Below are 19,150 nucleotides of genomic sequence, written 5' to 3'. Positions count from 1 at the left end.
CATTTTCCAAGAAGTCTGTACATTATTGGGCATCCACAAGACACGGACAACAGCGTTACATCCACAATCAGATGGGATGGTAGAGAGATTCAATCGAACGCTCGAAGAACATCTGCGGAAAATCGTTGATAAAGATCAACGGAATTGGGACAAGTGCATCCAGATGTTCCTGCTGGCGTATTGTTCACCGAAGCACGAGACAACTGGTTACACGCCAGCGAAGATTATTTTCGTATCTGATCTGCGACTCCCTGCTGATATTAAGTTTGGAACGAATCCTGCAGCTGTAAGAAATGATAGAGATTATTGCTCTGCCTTAAAGGCAAAAATGAATGAATTATGTCTAATGGTAAGGCAGCACACGCATCTGATGAGCAATAAGATGAAGGACCGGTTTGATCAAGCGGCAAATTCAAAAGGTTTTGAAGAAGGTGATCTGGTCCTGTTGTACAATCCGCTTCGAAAGAAAGGCTTGTCCCCGAAATTGCAGACAGCCTGGGAAGGGCCCCATATGGTGATGAAACGACTTAATGACGTGGTATACCGCATACAAAGAAATGGAAAAGCACGATGTAAAATGAAAGTAGTACATTTGGAGAGGCTCGCCCCATTTATTTCAAAAGGATTTGGACGATTAGGCTTAAGTGGAGGGCAGTGTTACAAAAGTAGTATTAAGTTGTATTTGTATTGTTATATGCATCCCTTATTATGAACAATAGCTGTATGTATATGGAATAGCATTACGTGTGTTTGTCTTGTTGTAGACATCTGGCGCCGCGGCTGTCTGCTTGTCGACTTAAACAATAGCTGCATCTGGCACCGCGGCTGTCTGCTTGTCTACTTAAACAATTGCTGCGTCTGGTGCCGCGGTTGTCTGCTTGTCTAAACAATAGCTGCGTCTGGCGCCGTATAGCATTATGTTCTGGTAATTGCCAGACGCAATATTCTAGAAGGACACGTCGGCATCAGCGAGGAGTGCGTGGCTATATAAACCGTGGCAGCGCCAACGTAATCAATCAGTGCTAGGAGTAAACTGGTATAGTGTAGACGAGTTGTAAAATAAAGAGTTGTTGAATTGAATTAAACAGTTTTTTGGTTTTATTCGTCAATCCAGAGATACGTAGCAAAGTAAAATAGCAAGCAGTAAAATCGTAACAATATCGATAATCGTTTAACAAAATCAATTTTTTAAGTACTTAATTTAAAAAAAAACTTTGAACTCTACTCTGTGTGAGCGATGATTTAGAAACATTAATCGTAATTATCATCTTGGTATCCACCTATATAGAAGGCTCATGAGGAGAAAACACATCTCTAGTAAAATAACATGTATGAAGATTCTTCTTCTTAATTGGCGTAGACACCGCTTACGCGATTATAGCCGAGTCAACAACAGCGCGCCAGTCGTTTCTTCTCTTCGCTACGTGGCGCCAATTGGATATTCCAAGCGAAGCCAGGTCCTTCTCCACTTGGTCCTTCCAACGGAGTGGAGGTCTTCCTCTTCCTCTGCTTCCCGCGGCGGGTACAGCGTCGAATACTTTCAGAGCTGGAGTGTTTTCGTCCATTCGGACAACATGACATAGCCAGCGTAGCCGCTGTCTTTTAATTCGCTGAACTATGTCAATGTCGTCGTATATCTCGTACAGCTCATCGTTCCATCGAATGCGATATTCGCCGTGGCCAACGCGCAAAGGACCATAAATCTTTCGCAGAACCTTTCTCTCGAAAACTCGTAACGCCGACTCATCAGATGTTGTCATCGTCCAAACCTCTGCACCATACAGCAGGACGGGTATTATGAGTGACTTATAGAGTTTGGTTTTTGTTCGTCGAGAGAGGACTTTGCTTCTCAATTGCCTACGCAGTCCGAAGTAGCACCTGTTGGCAAGAGTTATCCTGTGTTGGATTTCTAAGCTGACATTGTTGGTGGTGTTTACGCTGGTTCCAAGATAGACGAAATTATCTACAACTTCAAAGTTATGACTGTCAACAGTGACGTGGGGGCCAAGTCGCGAGTGCGACGACTGTTTGTTTGATGACAGGAGATATTTCGTCTTGCCCTCATTCACTGCCAGACCCATTTGTTTTGCTTCCTTATTCAGTCTGGAGAAAGCAGAACTAACGGCGCGGGTGTTGAGACCGATGATATCAATATCATCGGCATACGCCAGCAGCTGTACACTCTTATAAAAGATTGTACCTGCTCGATTAAGTTCTGCAGCTCGAACTATTTTCTCCAGCAGCAGATTGAAGAAATCGCACGATAGGGAGTCGCCTTGTCTGAAACCTCGTTTGGTATCGAACGGCTCGGAGAGGTCCTTCCCGATCCTGACGGAGCTTTTAGTCCCACTCAACGTCAGTTTACATAGCCGTATTAGTTTTGCGGGGATACCAAATTCAGACATTGCGGCATAAAGGCAGCTCCTTTTCGTACTGTCGAAAGCAGCTTTGAAATCGACGAAGAGGTGATGTGTCTCGATTCTCCTTTCACGGGTCTTTTCCAAGCTTTGGGGCATGGTGAATATCTGGTCAGTTGTTGATTTACCAGGTCTAAAGCCACACTGATAAGGTCCAATCAGTTTGTTGACGGTGGGCTTTAATCTTTCACACAATACGCTCGATAGAACCTTATACGCGATATTAAGGAGGCTAATCCCACGGTAGTTGGCGCAGATTGTGGGGTCTCCTTTTTTATGGTTTGGGCATAGCGCACTTAAATTCCAATCGTTGGGCATGCTTTCGTCTGTCCATATTTTACAAAGAAGCTGATGCATGCTCCTTATCAGTTCTTCGCCGCCGTGTTTGAATGACTCGGCTGGCAATCCATCCGCCCCCACCGCTTTGTTGTTCTTCAGGCGGGTAATTTCTATTCGAACTTCTTCTTGGTCGGGCAATGGAGCGTCTTCTCCATCGTCATCGATTGGGGAATCGGGTTCGTCTTCTCCTGGCGTTGTGTGTTCACTGCCATTCAGCAGGCTGGAGAAGTGTTTCTCCATAATTTAAGTATGCTCTGGGCATCGGTGACTAGATCACCTTGGGGGGTTCTACAAGAGTATGCTCCGGTCTTGAAACCTTCTGTAAGCCGCCGCATCTTTTCGTAGAATTTTCGAGCATTACCCCTGTCGGCCAGCTTATCAAACTCTTCGTACTCACGCATTTCGGCCTCTTTCTTTTTCTGTCTATAAATGCGTCTCGCTTCCCTCTTCAACTCTCGGTATGTATCCCATCCCGCACGTGTTGTGGTCGATCGTAACGTTGCGAGGTAGGCAGCCTGTTTTCTCTCCTCTGCGACACGGCACTCCTCGTCGTACCAGCTGTTCTTTTGCACTTTCCGAAAACCAATGGTTTCGGTTGCAGCTGTACGTAAGGAGTTTGAAATGCCGTCCCACAGTTCCCTTATACCCTTATAGACCGACTTCCGGTCTTTGACCAAGTTTCCTCTGGGTAGCCTAAGAATATCCGTTTGAAGGCGAGCTAAAGTGTGAAGGCGAAATATCCCCTACATAGGGTTGTGCGCTGGGTTTGGGACCCGCCACGTAAAAAAACAACCCCAGCGAATAGTATGAAGATTAGAGCTGCAAATTTAAATTGGCTTTTAAATAAAAACTCAAAACTTAGCCTAGACAACAAAGTGCTTTTATATAATGCGGTCATAGAGCCGATTTGGATGTATGGCATTCAACTGTGGGGTACGACCTGTACAACTAATATTGATATATTACAAAGGTTTCAATGGAAAATGCTTAGAACAATCACGTGTTCACCATGGTACATGCGTAACAAAAATATCCATAAAGACCTTGGTATCCCTATGGTAAAGAAAGAAGTAGAAGACAGCAGAATTAAATATATATCTAAGCTCTGAGATCACCCAAACTCTTTGGCTAATGCTTTGGTACATTCCGGTGATCAAACACGACTTAAAAGAAGAGATATTCCTGCGTATTAAATGAAAATTAACAATTAAGTTCAGCATGACAAGATTGCACGAATTTCTATTATGTTTATTAGCCATCAATTTGTAATATAAGATGAAAAATTGTGGAAATCATTTTTTATAATTTTTTGTTGGACTTTTACTACGAATAACTTTGAATGAGTTGACTCAGCCAAAAAATGTTATAGACCTTTTTTGTAGATCGGTAAATTTCCTATAAGAATAAGTGTTGATTTTCGCTTACCAATTATTTGTTTGTGTACATTAAAAATCCAAACAAAATAAACAAAATTTCCTATGTTATTTATATGGGAAATCAAAAATGCCGATGAGGCACCTCTTAATATTAATATTAAGAGCTCAGGTCTTACCAGAATTTGTTTTTAGTCATGTCGGATGAGATTTTCATGGTAACTTAGAAAAATAAAAATAAAAACTTTTTTTGGCCCACCTTAATATACATGTATAAGTATATGCGGGCAATATAAAAATATATATATAGAAAAACGAGTGAACTTGAGAAAATTACCTGCGGTCGGTTAATTCTCTTTTCGGTGTTTTTCGTACAAACATATATACATATATATATACACGCGTATATGCTCCGCGATACCACTTGGATTTTGGCTAACAAAACCAAGCAGGATTGCGTATAACATATATTCAAAGTCCACATTGGCATATTCTCGCAATACCCCTTGATTTTTGATCAACAAAAACAAGCAGGATTGTGTAAAAAACAAAGCGTAATACATATGTAAATACATGCATATGTACAAAGTGCAGTGATCTCTAATACGAGCGCTCATTAGCACATAATAAAATATCCACCTATAGGTATACCCTATAGGACATTTGGGCATAAAGAATATAAAAAAAGGAATATACTCAGAAAAATAAAATACTTAAAATAATTTCCGGTCATAAAAAAAAAGAAAATAATAATTAAATCCAATTTAAGTGATTAATTATTTATTCCATTTGAAAACTCTTATTAACTTAAAAGAGTTCGCGATCGCGCATATTATTAAATACGTTAAGCGTTATCTTATATTTTGATTTCGTTCAAAACTCTTATTTACCTAAAAGAGTTCTCGTCTAATCAAATACATATATAAACGAAAATAATTTTTGAAATCTCGGTTTATCCAAAAGCCATTGGTTTTATTGATTTTTTTGAAACTCTTGCAGACAAAAGAGTCCTCTATTGAACAATATATACGAAACTTTTCGAAACATCTATAAGTCTAGTTTTCACTAAGACGTTTTGATATTCTATACATCTTTTAAATGAGCTCAGACTCAAAGGAATCTAAAACAACTCAGTTGCTAAAAGTTCCAAAAATGATTTCAGGCGAAAAAAGTCCGTGTACACCGGCAGAAGCTACACGCTCAAAGCAAGGTGCTACAAAACTAAAGAGGGGTAAAGACATTACTCATACAAAATTCATTGCTGAGAGTGACAGTTTGATCACCGATTCAAGACAATTCTGAATCGGTCTTAGAAATTAAAAAAGACAATTTAGACAATTTTTGGTCACGTCTCCAAGCGGCATATGACGCAATCGTAGAATCTGACGACTCAGATCTACCCGAAAATTTGAAATCATCAGCTTACACCAAGTATGAACACTGCCTAGACCAGTTCGAAGACACAAAAGCAATGATTTCTGATCAACTCAAGCTATTAAGAGCAATTGCACCTACTCCACAACCGAGAGTAGAGCTGCCACAAAGACAAGCCCAAGAGGCAAGTTTAGGCATTCACCTCAAAGTGCCAATATGCGATACAGATATATTTCATGGTGGTTATGAACAGTGGCCGTCCTTCCGGGACATGTTTACAGCTGTGTACATAAACCATCCTAAATTATCACAAGCGCAGAAATTGTATCACCTCAGATACAAAACCAAAGGTCAGGCAGGCATAATAGTAAAACAGTTCGCTCTCAATGACGAAAATTTCAATTTTGCTTGGGAAGCTCTAAAAGCACGTTATGAAAACGAAAGAAACAGGTGACGATATTAATGAATTTACCAAAAATTCAGAAAGAAACAAGTGAAGAGTTTATAAAGCTTCAATCCACTGTTTCAAATTGTTTGTCGGTTTTATCGACACAGAATATTCCCACAGATAATTGGGACCCCATTCTGGTAAATATATGCACAGCTGCATTACCAGAAAAATCGTTACTTTTGTGGGAGCAATCGCTCTCATCGCGAAGAAAGTGCCCAACGTGGCAGCAAATGAAAGAATTTCTTACTACTCAATACGAAATTGCAGAAAGGGTAGATAAAAAACTAGTCAGAACGAAACGCGTTCAAAACGACCTCAATAGAAGCTTCAACAGACCCCAAGCAAGTAGCCACAATAACTTAAATAGAAGCTTTTTTAAAAATCAATCGTTCTCTTCCGAACAATATAAGCAAACGTCATGCGAACTTTGTAGAGGAGGTCACAAACTAAAATTATGCGAAAAATTCAAAAAAATGAATGTTAGCGATCGAAACAATTTCGTAAGAACGAAAAAATTATGTACCTACTGTTTGTCACAAGCGCATACGCTTAAAGATTGCGAAAGCAAATTTAACTGCGTTTACTGCCATAAAAGACATCATTCTATGTTACATATAACCAATTTTTCCAGCTCACCCCCGAACAACGCAAACGTAAAACGAGCAACAGGATTAGTTGCCACAACAAATTCTGAAAACTGCCAAGAAGCACCATGCTGCTCAAAGGCGTTGAAAACCCAAACGCTACATAGCGAAAGTCACAGTAGGGTACTATTACCCACAGCAGTTGTCTCCATCGAACACCGAGGAGAACTGTTTAAACTCAGAGCCTTAATAGACCAAGGATCACAACGATCTTTTATAGCGTCTAGGGCACAAAACCGGCTACAGTTACCAACAAAACTGGCCAACTTTGAAATCACGGGAATGGGTGGAAGAGTTGTTCAAAACTCAAGTAAAATCTGCCCCATTACCCTTTTTTCCCCCAAAGCGGATAAGCGCATACAAGCAGAAGCTATTGTCTTACCGCAATTAACCAATATGTTACCCAGCTATCACATAAATAGCAAACATAGGCAAAAGGTTTCACACCTGAAGCTAGCAGACCCAAACTGCAACACCCCCGCTCAAATAGATCTCCTATTAGGAAGCGATCTCATACCACAAATTATTCTCGAAGGTATTGAGAAAATTACCAAAACACTTCTGGCGCAAAATACCATTTTCGGATGGGTCCTAAGCGGACTAGTTGCGGAACCAGTTACAACATTGGCAACTCAAGTTGAGGAAGTCTCAAATGAGTACCTCAACTCACAATTGAGAAAATTTTGGGAACTAGAGGAACTCCCCCCCATATCATTCACAACCCCTGAAGATCAGTATTGTGAGTATTTTTACAAAGCCACAACTACTAGATCAGAAAATGGTCGGTACGTCGTACGACTACCACTTAAACAACAATTTCCTAACACACTCGCCTTAGGTCACTCTCGCACCTCTGCAATTCAGCAGTTTCTAAGTATGGAAAGAAACCTACTTAAAAAAGGCGAACTCAAATCTGAATACGATGGTGTGTTAGAAGAATACCTCCAGTTAGATCACATGGAGGAAGTAAACCCAGGGGAGAAAATCGTCAACAGCAAATACTACTCCTTTTACCTGCCACATCACGCAGTAGTAAAGCCAGACAAAAAAAACAACAAAAGTAAGAGTTGTTTGTAATGCCTCGAAAACCACTAGTTCAGGGAATTCACTAAATGATATCCTATTTACGGGACCCACACTCCAACCAGATTTAATGCTTCTGATATTAAATTGGCGTATATTCAAATACGTATTCAATGGGGACGTTGAGAAAATGTATCGGCAAATAGGCGTACATAAAGACGACCAGGATTTTCAACGTATCATGTTCCGAAGATCCCCCACCAGTCCTTTACGCGACTTCAAATTAAAAACAGTTACATTTGGCGTTAACTGTGCACCATATTTAGCCATTCGTACTCTCCACGAATTGGCAGACAACACAAAGTCAGAATTTCCCCTGGCAACTGAAGTGTTGAAAACTCAAACGTATGTAGACGATATTTTGTCTGGAAGTCATACTCTTCCAAAAGCATACGAAGCCTTATCACAGGTAATTAAAGCCCTCAAATCCGCAGGGTTTCCATTGAAAAAGATTACGGCAAATCACCCGAATATACTCAAAAATATTCCAAACGAAAATTTGTTGGACACTAATTTCCTTATATTCGAAAAGGAAAGTACAACAAAAACACCAGGCATCCAATGGAATGCGATTTCGGACCAGTTCTCATACACGACAGAGTCCATATCCGCATTATCAGCCATCACAAAAAGACAGATTCTATCCTCGGTGGCAAAACTTTTCGACCCCGCAGGATGGCTTTCGCCAATTATGATCCAAGCGAAAATCTTAATACAAGAATTATGGCTAAATGGAACCGACTGGGACGAACAAGTGAAACCTCTTCGCTTAGAAAAATGGTCCCAGTTCGCAAACAATCTGAAGGACATTTCTCAGATTCAAATTCCACGATGGGTAAACTACTCCCCCGATCACAAAGTTGAATTACATGGCTTTTGTGACGCCTCAGAAAAGGCATACTGCGCTACTATCTATGTGCGCACGCAAAGTGGCACCACGACCACAAGCCACTTATTAGTAGCAAAAGCAAAGGTGGCACCTTTAAAAACTGTAAGTCTCCCACGACTTGAGTTATGTGGCGCACTACTACTTTCAAAATTAGTAGCCATGGTGCAAATGCATTTAAATATGACAAAATGCAAACTATATATGTGGTCCGATTCCGAAATTGTACTAGCCTGGTTGGAAAAACCACCACATGCATGGAAGACGTATATTTCTAACCGAACGTCTCAAATTCGTGACCTAGTGGGATCAGCCACTTGGCGTCACGTAGCCAGTGCTGATAATCCTGCCGATCTAGGCACAAGAGGGTGCAAGCCACTGCACCTTGCCACTACCACCCTCTGGTGGAATGGCCCCCGATGGTTGATAGAATCTCCTGATTCTTGGCCACAATCCCCCATGCGCAACATTATCGCCCCAGAAGGTCGAAAAATCGCCACCTTTCACACATTTGTGGATGATGCCGACATCCTTGAACGATTTTCCTCGTTTCCAAAAGCGCTCAGAGAAGTGCATCTTCACGTGCAAGATTTGCACTATGCACAAGCAGAAGATGCGAACGCAGATTATGGCAGCACTTCCACCGGAACGCTGCAATTTCGCTCTGCCTTTCACCACAACAGGTGTTGATTTTGCTGGGCCTTTCCAGGTAAAGGCTTCTATGTTAAGGTCTCCCACTCTCATGAAAGGCTATGTGGCTGTCTTTGTATGTTTCACGACAAAGGCAGTACATCTTGAGCTATGTAGTAATCTGACGACGGAGGCTTTTCTCGCGGCATTTGCTCGCTTCGTCGCTCGACGTGGCTACCCATCAAAAATCATGAGCGATAATGGCAAAACCTTTATCGGAGCTCAACGAGCCACAGAAAAGCAATTTGTGGATTTTTTAAAACAAGTGTCACCCGACATCGTACAAAAGTACGCCCCTCAAGGTATCAATTGGCAATTTATACCCCCAAGCGCTCCTCATATGGGCGGTTTATGGGAATCAGCTGTAAAAAGCTTCAAAACCCATTTCAAACGGGTAGCTGGAAATTATAAATTCAATAACGAAGAGTTCACGACGTTATTAAATCGAATTGAAGCCGTTCTCAATTCACGGCCACTCACAGTACTATCGCAAGACCCCTCAGATTTCACCGCCTTAACTCCAGGGCATTTTCTAAAAGGAGCACCCATCATGGCCATTCCTGAGCCAGGCGTGGAGTCGCTATCTCTATTATATCGATGGGAACGAATTAAAATTCTCCATCATGATTTCAGCCGCCGATGGAAGGACGAATACGTAAAGGATCTCCACAAAAGATATCGTTGGAAGACTCCTGAATAAGCGCCTAAACTTGGAGACTGCGTCCTCATTCATGATGATTGTCTACCCCCTACCGAGTGGCGGTTAGGCCGCATAGAAAAGCTACATTATGGCTCCGACGGTCACATACGCGTCGTGGATCTCCGTACACAAAACGGAACCCTAACCAGACCGCTCGTGAAGCTGTCCTTTTTACCAACCACCGACGACCGCGAATCCGAAAATCGAAATAACCAAACCGATACTGTCGCGATGTAATAAAATCACTAAATTTTATGCTAAAACGAGAAATACGCCCGTAATAAACCGCTGAAAAATAATAAACCGTCAAAACCAACAAAGAAACCTCACAAAAAATGGTCGATTAATACGACGATCCGTTCATGCTACATATCGTGGCACTATTGCCCATATCAACTTATGTGACAGATATGTATAACTAACCATCTCCTTCACCATAGATCACCATGGATGTAGACACATCAGTCGCAGCCCCGTCAACCGCTCGGGCTATCAATACGCCACGCACCGGGCCTACACCAGCGCCCCGAACTGTGGCTGCAACAACGCCGGCAACTACACCGGTAACAACGCCGGCACCTGTACCGGCAACCACGCCCGCAGCGGTGCTTACACCCGCATCTCGTGGTGGCACCCGACCACCATCGACTACATCGAGGACTTCGGAGACCCATCGGATAAGATGTCCCATCTGTCGACGCCCTCATCGTCTCCACCATTGTGGAATATTTAGGGGTATGCGGCCTTTGCAACGGCAGCAAGTGGCTCAGGCCCACGGGCATTGCCTCAACTGCCTGTCGCACACTCATGCGACTACAGAGTGTGTGTCACGTGGGCTGCGCCAAATGTGCCACCGGCCGCATCACACGCTGCTACACCGCAGCTCGTCACGCGAAGTGAGCCGGCCACCCAACCATCGCGGCCGCATACCCCGAGTCCAACCCGCAGCTCGTGCCGCACCCCAGCGGAGCGCAACATCATTGCGGCGTCGACAGCCTGGGCCACCATCGCGTCGATCTATGGGTCTGAGCAGCGTTGTGGCAACGCTGCAACAGCTGCAGCGCCTTTTAGGCTAAACAGTGGTTTAGGGGGGCCGGGATGGCTAAATGAGCACCTGACCCCCCTTTTAATATAATATAACTACACCCCACACATACACACCATAATCAACACATCTTCACCCCACACTGCACATCCTATACTCAACACATTGGCATCATGCGGATCATTTCCGGTCATCCCACACTAGGTACCACACTCAACACATCATCTTTTACACCACACCTTTCGCACCACACATGAGGACACCACACACAATCAACAAAAGGAACGGGCGGACGGCGCCAGGCTCTCTTTCTCATACGATCCGCGCGCATATACGGTTCTCCAGCAAGCAACCAGGTTTTTTTCTTCACGCTTTTTCGTTTCAACCTACAAAGTCGTCGCCAAATTAAAAGTGAGTTGCCGCGAATTTGATAACTTTTCTAGTTATAATCATACATAGTTCCATTAATTTTTATAACTTCTTGGGTTTCAAATAAAAGTTCTTCATGTTGGTAATTTGGTATTGGTATAAATAACGATCTTTTTACTTTAATGATTTCATTTGGTATTTGTATAATAAAAATTATTTCATTATTTTTATATTGAGCTGTGCTAACTTTAATATTTTGTATTTTATATGAATCTATATTATAACGAACTATTTCTTCTCCAGTTACTATATTGTTATTTGGTACATTAATTTTTGCAGACATAAGATTGTTTTGTATATGTTCAACATTGTCTAATAAAATTTTAATTTTTAACAAGGTATCAAGATACATTATTTTTCTTTCTAGTTGTTGATCACTTGCAGCGATTTCATTAAATTTTCTTACAAATTTTTTTCTGTCCTCATTTATAGCTTCTTTAAGTTTTGCAATTGTTATATTAAATACGTTACTTATTTCTATATTTTAGTTTGAATTTTCTATTAGTGCATGATTATTCTCGTCTATTGTTTGAAGGTGTTGTTCTATTTCTTTTCTGTCGCTATCGTCCTTTGTACCATAAAGCCATTTCATACCTGATCCTACGATATTAATTAATACTCTTCGTTGTCTATGTGGATTAATAAATATTAATTTCGATTTAACCTTATTTAATTCTTGTACCAAAAAATGTTTTTCCTCATTATCTGTAATTTGTTCAATATTATGTTCGAGAGTTTCAGTAACTTTAATAATTTCTAACGGGTTGATAATATGTAGTATTGTGCTGTAATTGACTGTTATCTTTGCGTCTTCAAGAGAAATTTCAGTAAAACCGTTTGTACCATTAACGTTTTCCATCATTAGGGTTGCGTTGCTCAGTAACAGAAATGTCATTAGTGTTGTAATCGTCAGGATTGATTTTACCTGAAAATTTGGTAGTTCTTTTAATATTAGTTGTGTGAATGTTGTCGATTGCCAGTTTTTTGTATCTGGGTTCCTGTTTATGTCTAACAGCTTTATAATTTTTTACATATCCCTCCCTGTCGGTGTGTTGATAATTTTCTCTTCTAGTGTTAAGCTTTTCGATTTGTTTTTCTTTTACTGTTTTAAGTCGTTCAAATATTTCATTTTTATCATAATTACCGTTTGCAATATCTATTGGCTTTTTCCCTGTGGTTGAATGTATGGATTTGTTATACCATTCGGTGCATTTATATACTTTTTCCTGAACTGACAATTCCGGCGTTTCTATTTCTATTTCCTTTCGCCTAAAGTATTGTGAAATCTTTCGATGTCAGCATTGCCAGTGTGAGAATTAGGTTTTGTAAAATGAATTTCTATTTCTTCTCTTCTAAGGAAATCCTTTACATTAGTTGAGTTAAATTCATTATCGGCAATTATGCGTTTTGGCTTTGGTTTTAATGAAAAATATAAACGAATTTTTTCTATTATAGTTATGCTGGTTCTGTCTTCTAAATAAATTGCAGTAGCTAATTTAGAAAATTTATCCATGAATGTTAAGAAACTGTGCTTTTTTATGACATAAGTGTCCATATGGATTATTTCATTTGTATCTGAAGCGGTTTCTGTTAAAAAATATTTTGGTTTAATTGGTCGTCTATCGTATTTGGCTCTACAACAAACATCGCAATTATTAATGTATTTTTGGATAAGTTGTTTTAGATTTTTATAATAAATTAAATTTTTTAGTCCTTGATAATTTTCATTAATCCCGCCATGCCCTGTCTCTTCTTTGTGATACTTTTTAATATATCTAAATGTTTCTTCTTCATTTCTCATGTCTTTCGCATGATATGTGCATCTGTAAAATTGTATGGTATTACTGAACATTTCTATTAGTTTTAATTGAACAATATTACAATCGCTGTCCGAGATATCTGAGTATATGCCTACTTTTCCCGTTTTAATAAATCTTCTAAAAATATCGCTCATAAATCCCCTTTTTATGTCGTCTAAACTTATATATATATATTTCGTTTATTTCCAATTATTTCAATTTCTCTGGTTTTACTTTCTGTTAAGATAATTTGTGTATGAAAACGGTTTACAACTGTGTATAATATAACAAAGTGGTCATTATTTTCTTCTTGTTGAGAATGTATAGTTGCACATATACTCATATTGTCTAATTCGTTTTCTCTTGTACCAATGATTTCTGGATTTTTAGATTCTATTGTTAAAATTTCTCCGGTATCGGCGTTTAATCGACTAAGAAAATCAGCTAACGTATTTTCTTTTCCTTTAATATAGCCAATGTTAATATCATATTCACCTAGTTTAAGCAGCCAGCGTTGCAACCTGGGGTTTATATCTTTCCCTTTATATTTTGTTTGCAACCTTTTAAGTGGCTGATGGTCAGTCATAAGGTCAAAATCTCTGCCATATACATATGGTCTGAAATAATTAATGCCCCATACGATAGCCAATAGCTCTTCTGTGGTGGAATATTTTTTTTCATGTTCATTTAGTGTTCTACTAGCATAGCATTTTGGATGATTTTCTTGCGTTAAAAACTGCGCCAATTGCAACTTCACTTGCATCTGTACACAATTTAAATTTTTTCTTAAAATCGGGGTAACGAAGAATTGGTGTGTCAATTAGAAGTCGTTTTAACTTATAGAAAGCATCTATATATTGTGGGTCGTTTTTTCTTAACTTAACATCCTTTTTTAACTACTTTGTCATTCCATGTGCAATTTTCGCATAGTCTTTTATGAATTTTCTGTAGTATCCGGTGACACCAAGAAAGGACTTAATTTGTTTAGAGGTTTCGGGTAACTTTATATTTTGGATTACTGCTATTTTGTTTGGGTTGGGCTTAATCGCATCAGTGGTAAGAATATGTCCTACATATTCTGTGGATTTAGCAAAGAAATTACATTTGTCGATTTGAATTTTTAAATTATGTTTTCGTAGCGCATTGAAAATTTTCTGGATACTTTGTTCATGTTCTTGTATTGTACTACTAAATATTAGGATGTCGTCTAAATAAACAACACACGTTTTATTTATGTAGTCTCTTAATACAGAATTCATGAGCCTCAGAAATGTGGAAGGGGCGTTTTTGAGTCCAAAAGGCATTCGGACAAATTCATAGTGTCCTAGGGGTGTGGAAAGAGAATTTGATGAAAACCCTTTGCAAGATCAATTGTTGTAAAGTATTGTGCACGGCCCAATTTTTCCAACATATTTTCTATATTTGGTATTGGGAATTTTTCACTGACACTTATTTCATTTAGGGCTCTGCAATCAATTACAATCCTCCATTTTTTCTTTCCAGAATTGGCCATTTTTTTCGGAACAATCCATAAAGGAGAATTGTATGGAGATGAACTTTCTGTAATGATACCCTGGCTCAGCATATCCTTCATTTGCCTATTAATTTCCTCTTCATGTATTTAGGGATATCTATATATTTTAGAATATATTGCTCTGTCTGTTGTGGTTACTATCTCATGTTGTATTTCATGAGTATGGGTTAGTGAATGCCCCTCTTCAAAAAATAAATCTGAGTTTTGGTTTATCAGTTTTTTCAACAAGGATTTTTCCTCTGTATTCATATCTTCCCTCATTAATTTTTCTAACACTTCTTCATTGGGTGGTGAAATATTGAACGTTTGTATTTCGTTATATTGAAATGGACAACTTTCAATGAATTTAGTTTGAATGTTATTTATTTCGACGTGCTCTTCATGTAGATTAATAATTGCTGAGAGTGGCTTTAAAATATTTTGACCTATTATAGCGTCAAACTTTTTATTCCTAAAAGTAGTCAATTTCCAACACATAAAATTTTTTTCATTAAATTCGATTGGCAGAGGAGTTATGATTTCCTCATTAATACTAAAAATTCCGTTAATAGTGTTAAAAGTTAATGGTTGTAATAAGTCGTTTGCGTTGATATTGTGATAAAAGATTTTTATTGAGTAAAGAAGTGGTGGATCCCGTGTCAAGTAAACACCTAATTTTTATGTTATTTATTGTTATTGTGATTATCGGTAAACTATATTTTCGGCCTGATATTGAAAATTTACCTCTTCACCATCATTAGTTTCAATGTAGTCTACTTCCATTTGTGTTACTTTATTATTTTGGCTTTGCCTAGTTCGTTGCGAATTTTGAAATTGTTGACGAAATAACCCTGAATTATTATTTGGACTATTATTATTTTGACGTAACTATCCAGAGTTATTATATAGATTATTACTATATTGACGTAACTGTCCAGAGTTATTATATGGGTTATTACTGTTTTGACGTAACTGTCCGAAATTATGGTTGTTATTATCCGTGAATGTTTGTAAGTTATTGTTTTGGGGAACTCTATGTTGTGGTAAGTATTGTGACTGTTGTCTATTGTTTGGTATAAATCTGTTCTGTATATTCGGTCTACCGTCGTATCTTTTTACCATACCTGTTTCTTCTAACAAATAATATGCACTTCTAAGACACGTTATGTTTCTACTATATATAATACTTGCTAGATTTGGCTCAATACCATTTAAAAATGTTTTTAGAATTAGCGACTCATTTATTGAAGGCTTAAATTCTGGAGGTTTATTATTATCTTGTTCGTATTTAGTATTTAATTTGTCTAAAATATTTCTAAGATTATAAAAATAATTGCTTACATTATAATTCCTCAGGTTGACCGCTTGGTGATATAGGTTGTGATAGGTTTCTTTGATGCCGAAGTTTTTTATTAGTTCCTCCTTGATCTCTGGCCATGTGGCTTCCTGTCCTAATATCCTTATTGCTGCTAGGGCTGGTTCCTGGATTTTATTTTTTACATACCTCTCAAATATAAATCGTTGCATTGCTATGTTGTTGTTGAAAAGGGGGAGAATTAGTTCTACCTCCCTTATAAAGGATGATAAGTCGTAGTCCTTGCCCGTATACTCTTTTATTCTCGACGCTTCTTTTATTAACTCCGAACCCGTTAAGTGAGTGGATTGGTTTGATTCAGTTGCCATGGTCCTTCTTTTTTTTTCACTTGGTTCACTTAAAACTGGTTAATCACCGACGTAACTTTTATTATTAATCTTTAGATTAATACTGTTCGAATTATTATTATTACTAATCTTTAGATTAATACTGCTCAAATTATTATTGTTATTATTAATCTTTAGATTAATATTGTTCGAATTATTATTTTTATTATTAATCTTTAGATTAATACCGTGGTAATCTTATGAATACTTGCGAGGATTTCCGACTGCGCCACTTTCGTAAATAATTCCGAACGGTTTAAATTTTTATTTAAAAATTCTTTATTGTAGAACTTTTCATTTTGGTTGGTTCTTAAGAACTAGCTACATTCTTTAAAAACTACTTATATTTATATGGTTCTTAAATTTTCAAATGCAGACTCAGCAGAACGTCAGTTGAACTCATTCATTTGTTTGTGAAATCAATTAAGTCAACGAAATCAATCGTTGCACCAAAATTATTAATATAAATAAAAACGGAAGTATCGAATTACTATTGCAATGAATTTTGGTTGTTGTATACAAAGCAAAATTAATTAGGTTACAATGTTGCTGTGCAAGCAAACAATTGAACATGTAAGTTCGGAAATCAATAAATTTGATCGGTCTGCAGTTTCATTGTGTAAACAACTGAAACTGTTTGTTTGTCATTTGCCCCATTTTATTGGAAGCGAGTTGAACGACTCATTGGAATGGGAAGTGGACGTAACTCGCATTTCGGCCTCTTTCTTCTTCTGTCTGCAAATGCGTCTCGCTTCCCTCTTCAACTCTCGGTATCTATCCCATCCCGCACGTGTTGTGTTCGATCTTAACGTTGCGAGGTAGGCAGCCTGTTTTCTCTTCGCTGCGACACGGCACTCCTCGTCGTACCAGCTGTTCTTTTGCACTTTCCGAAAACCAATGGCTTCGGTTGCAGCTGTACGTAAGGAGTTTGAAATGCCGTCCCATAGTTCCCTTATACCGAGTTGTTGACGAGTGCTCTCAGAGAGCAGGAGTGCAAGCCGAGTGGAAAATCTTTCGGCTGTCTGTTGTGATTGCAGCTTCTCGACGTCGAACCTTCCTTGTGTTTGTTGGCGTGCGTTTTTTGCTGCACAGTGGCGAGTGCGAATTTTGGCTGCAACAATATAGTGGTCCGAGTCGATGTTAGGACCTCGGAGCGCACGCACATCTAAAACACTGGAGATGTGTCTTCCGTCTATCACAACATGATCGATCTGGTTGGTGGTTTTTCGATCCGGAGACAGCCAGGTAGCTTGATGTATCTTCTTATGCTGGAATCTAGTACTACAGATAACCATATTTCGGGCCCCGGCGAAGTCGATCAGCCTCAACCCATTTGGGGATGTTTCCTCGTGGAGGCAGAATTTACCGACCGTAGTGCCAAAGATACCTTCTTTGCCCACATGAATGAGTAATGTCACATTATATTTAGGTAGTTCACAAGGTGTCGTATATTGTCATATATGTCGTAAGTCATAGTTTTGTACAACTGTTGTAGAGCCGTTGTTGCTGTTTTAAATGCAAAAATATAAATTTGACGATACAACTCTGCGTACTGTGTTTATTCAGTGCACCTTTGAATCAGCTGTGTTTGTTTATCTTTCTTCTTCTTATTGTTTGCATTTAGTTGAAATAAATTGGCCGCAAATACGGTAAACCAATAAGTAAGTGAATAAAATGAGCACAAACGGTGAAGCTGAGGTAAATATAATAGAAAATACTGAATTATTTTTTAATTTAAACGTTTGTGAATACTTTCTTTTAGTTTTTACCAAAACGCAAACGCTACAACCCCCAAAAGCGTTGGAAAGTTGCCGAGGAAAAAGCGTTGATTGAATTTCTTCTAGAGAATCGCGATTTTGAGGTTTGATGTTATTTTTTAGGGTAAATGGAAACTATTAATTACTTAGTTATTTACAGAAACCATCGGCACGGCTATTTTATAATCGCTTCGCGAATGAAAAACAAATCCTGGTCGAGTGGAAATTAGCGCGCTCAAAAGTAAGAAATATGCGATCTGCATATAATAAAGCGAAGGAATGGGAAGGAAGTACTGGCGCTGGTTGCATGGATGGCGATACTATAAAAAGTGAGTTTATGTCTTCAATTGAATATCATTGTTAATACATAAGAATCAACTTTATATAGGCGTTTTGCTCAAAAAATTTCGCTATTTTTACGAATTTGACGATATTTTCGGTGCCCGACTAAACGCTTGTGCTGTAGTTGAAGAAATAATGGAAAGTGCCGATACTACCATTGAAAGTCCTGTGCAAATTGAAACTCCTATTGTAAATGAAACCGTTACCACTCCAAGGCAAAGAGGAATATACTCCAGAACAGCGGCTTCCGATATTATGCAAATCCATGGCGAAATAATGACATTGCGAAAGCAAAAGTTAGAGGCAGAATTGACTGCAAGGGAAAGAGAGTTCGAGCAAAAAGAAAAAGAGTTGCAGTTAAAAGCTAAAGAAGTGGAGCTCAAAGAAATTGAAATATTAGCGCTAAAAGACATCAAACAACTAGAGCTACAGATGAAAGAGCGAATCGCCATGGAGGAGCTAAAGCTGAAGTACAAATAAATTTTTAAAACTTATTTAGTATACGAAAAGACCAATTTTTCTAATTTTTACTTTTGTTTTCAATGAGATGGACTCACACATCGTTTTATACGATGGTTTAATTTTTGTTAATGGTATAATTTTATAA

At 38.7% G+C, this 19,150-nt stretch overlaps 2 protein-coding genes across 2 annotated transcripts in view; one reads left to right on the top strand and one right to left on the bottom strand.

The window, feature by feature from the left end:
• Nucleotides 1-1,584: 1,584 nt before the first annotated feature.
• Nucleotides 1,585-19,150, bottom strand: part of LOC125779290 (uncharacterized) — a 96,486-nt gene continuing 78,920 nt past the window's right edge. The window contains exon 2 of the mRNA XM_049460525.1: nucleotides 1,585-1,715. The gene's annotated coding sequence lies outside the window, so the exon portion shown is untranslated. The remainder of the gene's footprint in view (nucleotides 1,716-19,150) is intronic.
• Nucleotides 17,444-19,142, top strand: LOC125779452 (uncharacterized). The gene is made up of 4 exons (XM_049460810.1): nucleotides 17,444-18,142; nucleotides 18,207-18,305; nucleotides 18,362-18,530; nucleotides 18,590-19,142. Exons 1-4 carry the CDS (start codon nucleotides 18,119-18,121, stop codon nucleotides 19,021-19,023), a joined length of 726 nt encoding a protein of 241 aa, XP_049316767.1. The 5' UTR covers nucleotides 17,444-18,118; the 3' UTR covers nucleotides 19,024-19,142.

This window comes from Bactrocera dorsalis, chromosome 6, assembly GCF_023373825.1.
Source record: "Bactrocera dorsalis isolate Fly_Bdor chromosome 6, ASM2337382v1, whole genome shotgun sequence".
Classification (NCBI taxonomy): Eukaryota; Metazoa; Arthropoda; class Insecta; order Diptera; family Tephritidae; genus Bactrocera; species Bactrocera dorsalis.
Note: the sequence above shows the minus strand (reverse complement) of the source record. Positions and strands in the feature narration are given on the sequence as shown.